This window comes from Habropoda laboriosa, unplaced genomic scaffold (genome assembly GCF_001263275.1).
Source record: "Habropoda laboriosa isolate 0110345459 unplaced genomic scaffold, ASM126327v1 scaffold212, whole genome shotgun sequence".
Taxonomy (NCBI): Eukaryota; Metazoa; Arthropoda; class Insecta; order Hymenoptera; family Apidae; genus Habropoda; species Habropoda laboriosa.
In genome coordinates this window covers 1,585,044-1,594,028 of record NW_017100509.1, presented here as the reverse complement: position 1 = coordinate 1,594,028, position 8,985 = coordinate 1,585,044, and the positions used below count along the sequence as shown (strand labels likewise).

Sequence of the window (8,985 nt, the reverse complement as noted above, 5' to 3'; positions counted from 1 at the left end):
AAAAGGGGCGAACAAAGATTCTAAGCGCCTAAAAATGGGCGAAAAAATATTTATAGCGCGAAAAAAATATTCAAAGCGTGTAAAATAGCGCGAAACAATATTCAAAGCGCCTAAGAAAGCGCGAAACAATATTCGAAGCGCCTAAAAAAGGGCGAACGAAGATTCTGAGCGCCTAAAAATGGGCGAAAAAATATTTAAAGCGCGAAAAAATATTCAAAGCGCTTGAGAAAGCGCGAAACAATTTTCAAAGCGCGTAAAATAGCGCGAAACAATATTCGAAGCGCTTAAAAGTCGCGAAAAAATATTCAAAGCGCCTAAGAAAGCGGGGAACAATATTGGAAGCGCGTAAAACAGCGCGAAACAATATTCGAAGTCTCTAAAAAATCGCGAGGAAATATTCAAAGCGCCTATAGACAGTGAAAGGGTTAACAATATCACATTAAACAGAAGTAAAATAAGAAAATATTGTCCATTACCTTTTTAAACGTTGCTATATTCAGATCTCCCAGATTAATTCAAAGGTTAATTATAACAAAATGGAGAATAAGTGTCGAATTTTATTAAATGTTAATACTAGTTAATACGTCGTATTCTTAGATTACGAAAGTTCAAAACTAGACTATGATTCGATGTTATTGTTAGTTAATCTGAATCAGAATCAGACTCTACCCACTTATGTCAACTTTATCATTGGTGGATTGTCTGGGTAAAATATTATTATTTTATTTAAAATAATCTTCAATTTCATATTTTTCTTCGTCGATCATCCTTTTCGTTGTTTCTGCAGTGCTATGGGGCAAACTGTGACGCATCCTTTGGATGTGACTAAAGTACGAATGCAAATCTCGAAAGCCTCTTTGGTCGATGTAGTGAAAGCTAGCTTACAAGAAGTTGGAGTAAGTGGATTTTACATTGGTTGGACTGCAGGACTTCTAAGACAGTTGACATACACTACGACCAGGCTTGGAATATATACCACTCTGTACAACTGGGCCCAGTAATTAAAATTCTGACCTATCTTTTCCTTTAAAATAAGTAACGTCGACTCGAGAATGAATTTTTCGCGACGAAAAAGCACCAAGTATTCAAGTTAAAAAGAAAATAAGATACTTTTCTATTTACCTTGAATCTTAAAGGTAAAAAGATCGAATAGAAGATTAAATTATTCGTTTTACTTAGAAGTTTCAAGCAGCTCGTCTTAAGCTCGTTTAAATTGATATTTCAATTAAAATAACATTCCACTTCTTAGGAGAGTCATTTTATTTCATATTTTTCTTTGTCGATCATTCTTTCGTTATTTATTTTACTCTTCGCGGTTTAAATGTCGAAGGAATTGTATTTTTTAAGAGATTAATATTTACGTTGAATATAATAATTACACTACCGGGCAAAAGTTTGGGATCACCTCCCACTTTTCGTCAATATTAAATCTGCTGCTAATTTTTTATAGATCTCAAGTTTATCTCAATTCTACATTTATCAATTTACCTCGCATCAATCGATTCGAACGATAAAAAATTCTCAGGAAATTTTTGTGTAAATTGTAATGCTCGGTGATTCGAAACTTTCGGCCGGTAGTGTATGTAAAATATTAATGTTTTCGTATTTTAACATACAATTTCATTGCAAAGATTATATCGTGTTTTATGTGACGCGTAACACTTGAATTTTAGAGTTAATTATCGAGAAGTGAATATACATTTCAGATCACAGTTCGATCATTTAAATTACCCTGCAATGATCGGTATCGGAATGATATCCGGTGTCATGGGTTCATTCATCGGAACACCGACCGATTTGGTTCTAGTTCGTATGATAGCTGATATAAAATTACCTCCAGGTGAGTGTCGATAACGTTCAGTTTACAGAAGCAAATCAAATCTACCGAATTTGTAGAAATCGTCCAATTAATTCTAACAAAATTAATCTATACTTTAATCAATCAAATAAATAATACATTCTTCGTACTTGATATTTTATTAATTTTCTATCAACCTTTTCCCATCAAAAATCCTTCACTTACGTCAAATCATTTAACAGGTATTTCATATACGAAAAATAATATTTTTTAATATTAAAAATTCGAAGGATAAAGAAAATTTCATTTTGCATGCCTACGATAAATTTCATTAAATTACCAACGCAGCTGCAATTGTTAATCTGTTCCCTCGATTCGGTAAAATATCGAAATGACACATATATCGAAGGACGAATTTTTAGAACAGCGATGGAATTACAGAAATGCCATAACCGGGCTAATTGATATTTCGAAGGCAGAGGGTATCGCTGGATTGTGGAGAGGAGCTGTGCCAACGATGACCAGAGCAGCAATAGTGAATGGAATGCAATTAGGCACATACAGCAGAGCGAAATTGATGTTCAAAGATACTGGTACTTATTGAAATCAAGCTATCACTATAATTATCACATTGTAATTTCGCTAAAAGTGTTCTGAAGTAGTCTGCCAAGTGTTTTCATGTATCGTTCCTCTTCTATTCGATAGAAAATCCATTTTAGCGTATCTAATCGTCTTTTAGTTATCATTGAACCCTCCGTCGGGCGCACCTGATCTCTCTAACCATAATTCATTTATGCATGTAGACGCAATGCGTTGAGCAATGAATGTGCAAATGTGCTTAAAATGTTTTTTGTTTACACTCATGTTCTTCTATCATTCCTATGGTTAGTTACTTTCCACTTGGTACAAGACCTCTTGAAGGCCGATCTCTAAGATCCAGTGCGCCCGACGAAAGGTTAATTACCTTTTGTATTCGATAGAAAATCTGTTTTAGTTGTATTGAAAAGTAAATTTTTAATGACATATCATGCAAATAATCACAGGTTTTTTTTTTAAAGAAGGCGAATTATTGCCATTTTGCAGCAGCAATGGCAGTTCAGTTACCATTTTGGAAAATCTGTATCTAGTGCTTTCGTGTATTATTCCCTATATCCAGTGTTTTCGTATATTACTCCCTATATCCAGTGTTTTCATGTATCATTCCTCTTGCATTCGACAGAAAATTCATTACAGCGTATCTTATCACCTTAAGTTACCATTTTGGAAAATCTAAATCCAGTGTTTTCGTATATTGTTCCCTAAATTCACTGTTTCCATACATCGTTCCTTCTGTATTTCACAAGAAATCCATCATAGTGTATGTTATTACCTTTTAGTCACCTTTTCTATTCCACAGGAAATCAATTTTAACTCGTTCCTAATTCAAAAACAATTTTTACTAACAAATAAATCGTAAATAATCACAGGTTTTTTCGAAGAAGGAATATTATTGTCATTTCTGGCAGCGATGGCTTCCGGATTCGTGATGTCAGTGACTTCACTTCCAGTGGACGTAGCTAAAACTAGGCAATTACCAAAATTTCCATAAATTCGTATAATTATTTTATTTAGTAATTCCTCTATGTGCGTAATCGTTTCTGTTAGAATACAAAATTGGACTTCACCAACGAAACCACCAGGAGTGATTGGTATGATTAGTAACATAGCGCAAACAGAGGGACTACCAGCACTGTGGCGTGGATTTTTACCGTACTTCAGTAGAGCAGCACCTAATGCCGTAGTCACTATGATATGTCTCGATCAGTTGACACAATTGTACATCAAAGTGTTCATGTCGGCTGAATGAACAAGATATAATTAACGTTAATACAATAAAAACTTCTCGTACTATTAAAATACACTTCGTTTCTTCGTGGTTCTTTTTAATTCAATTCTAAAAAAAATGATCCAAAATGAATACCCTATACAATCAGACTGTCCTTTAATCTTCAGGCTCGTGGTTAATTTAATTTATGGAAAAATTGTTAATAATGCTAAATTCTTGTCACTGTCGTCTACTTTGTTTTAATATTGAGTTCAAGAGGATGGTACAATCGGTGGAAGAAATGTAACGAGCGTTTTTCCATTTGGACTGAATCAAAGTTAACAAAAAAAAAAAAAAAATAGTAAAAAAGTGAAAGAGATTATATTATTGAAAAATTCTTCGAATAGAAGAATTTATATTTTTATATTTCGAATTTATATTTCTGACTAGATGTTTCTTCTGTCGATTACACACGCGGCAAGGAACGCGTTAAGAACATTAATTTCATAAAAATATACAATATATTTTACCAATGTATATTTCACATAGAAAAGTAACGCATGTTCGCGCAACAGTCGACAATTAGTCAGTCCATTTGAAGGATAGGAAACACTTCGCAGAGTGTGCAAGCTCGAGTATTAAGATTTTCTTCAGAAACAAGCGTTTCAATGAAAATTATGAAATGAGATGTGTCGGTGTGAATGTCTTTCGACATATTTTTAAATAAACAGCTGCATAAGCGTGTCTGTTTCCTTAGTTTTAATTGAATAAGGCAAGAACAGATTCTTGACGCATTTTCTTTCAGTTAGGTAGGCTTTTTTTCTTGTTCAAATTGAATTTGTTGAAAGTCGATGAATAAATACGATTTAAACGACATTGTATTTATCTATAACGCGTGACGTCTGTACGCATTCGCGATTTGTTCGTTAATTATAAAAGTCAACACTGTGTGCGGGCCTATTCGACAGTACGTAGGCCAGAAACCCTTCCAAAGTGCTCCTATCCCTTCATTTTTCGCTATTGATAACAACATCGTTATCATGCCAGGTGGTTTTCCTGTGCTTTTCAAGTTTTGTATCCTGAAAGTGGAAGATAGAGAAAAATTTATGATTCTTTGACGAATTATTTCAACTATTTCATTTTTTAATTTTAATTTTCTTTTTAGTATATACGTATTACTATTAAATATTAATCAAAATTAAATCGTAATCAAAATTTGGACACGTGGATTAGGATACTAATCGAAGCTTTACCAAAATGTCACAGTGAATAATGATAAATTGGTAAGAAGCAATATTCAGAGATATAATTTCACAAGTATAATAGTGAAATTTCAAAAAATGAGGAAAATTGTAATTAATTAACGTGTGAATGCGTAACTAATTGGTAAAATTGACTGTACCTTGTTTTAGTTATATCAAATGGCATAGAATTAAACGTTGTGATGAATCCAGATAACATGGAAGCACAGAAATGCAAACCAATACCTTCCTTCATTTGTCCTGTGCAATTAAACCAAATTATATCGAACATTATATTAAAAGTATATATAGTAAATTACGTTAAACAATTACGCTATATTATTTTAAAGATAAAACGTTTAATTATCACATTTAACATAAAATGAGTTATTAAAGAAAAAAAGATCAGAAGCAATTAATTAAATTTACGAGTGAAAATACCTTTCGAGGCAATTAAAAATTTGGCCTGACTGTAAGTTGCGAGCTGAGATACATTAACCACCACAGCTCGTCCCATAGTTGCGATACTTCCTCTCCAAAGGGTTGTAACCCCTTCATCTTTCGCTATTTTCGCGAATGCGTGAAATACGTTTTTGTAATTTCTTCTTTGCTCTGCATAAAATAATATTAAAATCACAGAATTAGTCGGATAAGCTGCTTAATAATATTCTACAATAATTGTCTAAAAAAGAAAGAACGGTAAGAAGAAAATTGACGAAATGATCATTTCTGTATTTCTATTTTACTTGACGTAGTATCTTAATGCAAATTGTCTTTTATCGTTTATTACGTAGATTCTTGTTTGAACAGATTTCTACGTTACTTAAGGTAAATTTAGCGTTCAATGAATGGAAACGTAAATATAGTAACCTTTAGGCAATCTACCGTCTGCTGTCATTCTTACGAGAGCAACTTCCGCCGGTGTGCCTACGAAAGCTCCAGTGGCCCCAGCGGTGCCTGCCATAAGCGATAATGTGCCGAAACTGGGTATCCCGGTGTATCTCTGTCTAGAAAAAATTGAAAATTAAAAAAGGTATTTTATATTCTTAGAATATGAAAAGTCGAAAGTATAAATGAACGAGTGATACATTTTAAACAGTCGTTCCTAAGAAAACAAGTTAAAAGTAATAAATTAGGGGACATCACTGTTAGAAAATTGCTTGTCATTTTAATTTTTCTTACTTATTTCTTCAATTTTTATTTTTATTCAAACGTGAATTTTATAATACTCTACTTTTTCGCAGTTTCGTCGAATTGAGATGAGTACAGAAATTCGTAGGACAATTTTTTCACCGTGAAACGGACCAAGTATCCTAAACTCACTTCCAGTAATCCTGTAGTTGATTATAAATACCAAGTCTGACGGTAGTGTACGTCGCTTGTCGTACAAGACCAGCACTAAGGCCGGAATAAAATTTCAAAATTCCCTCGTTTCGATATATGGAATTGATCACAGATCCGATTGAAGTCTTCTCCTGCTGTACTTGAATCCGATTCTTTATCACATCCATAGGATGAACTACACAGGTTGCACCCATGCTGCAAATTCGTGATAATGAACGTTATAATGTAAACAACATTAAGTTGTAAAAAGGAAATCAGAATTATGACGAATTTGTCGCTGTGAAAATATTTCAATTTCAGGAAAGTCGTTACATAAATGAAATGGAATTGGAAAATAAATAAGATTGAATTAGAAAGTAAATAATTGGAAATGGGGAATAAATTAATTTTGGTTCAATAGGTTTGCATACGTCTCTCTTAGAAAAATTACACGTAAACGTCAATAAGAACATTTTTCTGCCACTGATACTACGCTAAAAATAATCTCCTAACTTTCTATACTTTATCTAATTTTAGATAAATGCAAAAGTGAAAAATGACACAAGACATTATCGAAGAAGATAAATTATCTGATATTGCATTAACTCACCCGGAAAGTCCAGCATTTAGAAAATTAAATGCCGGAGGTAATGGCTCCTTTTTTTTCTCAGGTTGTTGCGGTGCAGCTTTATCAGACATTTTGTAATACCTTTCGAGTCTTTAGACATGTAACGTTTCCGAAAATTTGTCAATTTAAACACCTCGGCAATGTCGAGTAAACAACATTTACAAATGTGCGAAAGGAAAATAACTTAGAAGAGATAGAGGTGTACGAATGATACAAGGAACTCTTCCGAAAGTGTTCATCTAGTAAATGTTACAACAAGCGTTGTACGTACGATACGTTATCGTACATGCAATTGATAACTACTTATGTTTAATATCGATTCCAAATGATATCGATTTCAACAACCAGCAGATAGCTTCATACGTGAATTATCGAAATTTCACTTGCTTCGATTTTTGCAAATTTCAAAGGTGAACAAAGTCGTTAATTAACATGAACATTTCTTCGAGGCTGCAGCATCGCCATTTTTTAAAGAAATTGAATGAAAAAAATTCTTTTGTATTCGTCGAGGATAATATAATAAAGCGGTGATGAAAATTTTTGCATTGGGTCAACTATTTTCTTAAAAAAAAATTCCAAAGTTAGGTATAATTTTCAGAGATTTTTCTCAACATTTCCCTTACTTAACTTGTGAATGAAGTAAAATGAGGAATATGTGTAAAGCGACAGATTTATTTCTTCTTAATTAGTACATTTTGTGCTGTCTATTGTTTACTTCATTTATTGTAACAATATTGAACTTTATTTTTGAAAATATTGCGTTAACATTCAGAAACATTTTCTGACTTATAATTCCTTTATTCCTGTAATAGTGAGTGTTTAAAATATATTTCAATCTCTGCAAAATGTTTACAAAACGTGCTCCGAATTAAAATTTCCAAAAGTGTAACAAGTTTCATTTTAAAGGATTTTTAGTTAACAAATATCGAAACCCTGAGATGCTTGTAACATTGATAAGATAAAATCGAGATCAGAATATTTTTCTTATCTTCTATTTCCCTTCTTTATTATTATAAATACAAAATCTTTTCCTCGGGAACGTATTTCGTACACACTCGAGGAACTCTTCTTCTTTTGGGCTTCGTATCGATTGTCTCTCCCTTCTTTTTAGGTACTATTAAACCCATTTCTTTTTTGCACTCCTATAATTCCAAAAAAATTGGGATAAAAATTAAAATTCAACGAATAAATTGATCAACATTGAATACCATATACCTCGACAGCTTTCAAAATTGGGAAAAGTGGCCTGACGCCTTTCGATTCGTTCAAAATCTCTTCCGCGTAATTCAGAATTCTTCGATTTTCGATTTCCATAATTTTCGTCATATTTGCCATTTCTTCGTCGGCAATCTGCTCTTCTTTCCGTACAGTTTCTCTTTCGCTCTGTAAACGTGCAAAAAGAGAGATAATTCTACTGTTAATCCAAAGAACAAACTTCTCAACTAATTAAAGCACATTTTTTTCACAAATATTACAATGTATTTCTTCAGCATATTTCCATATTCGATTCTCTTCTTCCACTCCTGCTTCCGTTCTTCAGCCTCCATTTCCTTGTCCCATTCAGCTCTTTTAAATCTTTGTACAGTTTCCCACGTTTTCACGTCTTTTTCTTCTCGAAGCTGCTTAGACTTCGCGACTGAAGTTTCCATTTGAATATCGTTCACTTCTTTTCGAAATTGAAGTTTACGCTCTTCTCGTTTCCGTTGTTTCTCTTGGTATTGGGCTTCTTGCTCTTCCTGAGCTTTCTTCAAAATCTTCTCCTCCATTGGCAGTGCTGATTGTAGTTGCGAATATTGTTGCTCAGCTGTTGATATAATTAACGAAGAAATTTTTAAATAGAATCTAGTTTCTTTGTTTTGTTGATTTTTTTGCCGAATTAATTTTATCTGAAGTTTAGTTACTTATTTGTCGAGCTTTCTGTTCCTTTTCTTGCTTCTCCTTCAATTTTACTTCTTTGTGGATCTTCTGTATTCGAGCTTTCGTATTTCGATAGATTTCGTTCGCTCGATCCTCGAATTCTTCTTCGCGTTTCAGCATCAGATCGAATTGTTTCTTCTCCTCGATTGCACCTTTGAAGAATTGCTTCAATTTCTGCTTTTTGGTTAGCAACTGCAAATGTATTTGCACTTTGTACAGTGGTACAGAAGAATTATGCAAAATTTTTAAAAAATTATTGAAGAAAATTAAGAAC

At 33.1% G+C, this 8,985-nt stretch overlaps 3 protein-coding genes across 3 annotated transcripts in view; 1 reads left to right on the top strand and 2 right to left on the bottom strand.

Moving 5' to 3' along the window:
• Nucleotides 1-3,644, top strand: part of LOC108576174 — a 9,701-nt gene extending 6,057 nt beyond the window's left edge. Inside the window, 5 exon segments of the mRNA XM_017939118.1 lie at nt 788-997; nt 1,707-1,840; nt 2,221-2,391; nt 3,265-3,364; nt 3,443-3,644. Coding sequence (XP_017794607.1) covers nt 788-997; nt 1,707-1,840; nt 2,221-2,391; nt 3,265-3,364; nt 3,443-3,644 — 817 coding nt within the window.
• Nucleotides 3,645-4,488: 844 nt separating this feature from the next.
• On the bottom strand, nt 4,489-7,022 carry LOC108576242 (mitochondrial 2-oxoglutarate/malate carrier protein). Its single transcript, XM_017939201.1, has 6 exons — nt 6,777-7,022; nt 6,167-6,382; nt 5,714-5,850; nt 5,285-5,455; nt 5,005-5,104; nt 4,489-4,681 (listed from the first exon to the last, which is right to left on the bottom strand). The coding sequence occupies exons 1-6, from the start codon at nt 6,863-6,865 to the stop codon at nt 4,489-4,491; spliced, it is 906 nt and encodes a 301-aa protein (XP_017794690.1). The 5' UTR covers nt 6,866-7,022.
• Nucleotides 7,023-7,804: 782 nt separating this feature from the next.
• LOC108576173 (trichohyalin-like) overlaps nt 7,805-8,985 on the bottom strand; it is a 5,491-nt gene continuing 4,310 nt past the window's right edge. The window contains exons 6-9 of the mRNA XM_017939117.1: nt 8,696-8,903; nt 8,270-8,598; nt 8,010-8,177; nt 7,805-7,936 (exon numbers count right to left, since the gene is read on the bottom strand). Coding sequence (XP_017794606.1) covers nt 7,805-7,936; nt 8,010-8,177; nt 8,270-8,598; nt 8,696-8,903 — 837 coding nt within the window. The remainder of the gene's footprint in view (nt 7,937-8,009; nt 8,178-8,269; nt 8,599-8,695; nt 8,904-8,985) is intronic.

Coding starts and splice junctions, on each gene's coding strand:
- LOC108576242 (XM_017939201.1), bottom strand. CDS start 6,865: ATGTCTGATAAAGCTGCACCGCAACAACCTGAGAAAAAAAAGGAGCCA. Junction 6,383..6,776: donor CTAAATGCTGGACTTTCCGG/GTGAGTTAATGC, acceptor ACGAATTTGCAG/CATGGGTGCAACCTGTGTAG. Junction 5,851..6,166: donor CAACTACAGGATTACTGGAA/GTGAGTTTAGGA, acceptor AATTTTTTCTAG/ACAGAGATACACCGGGATAC.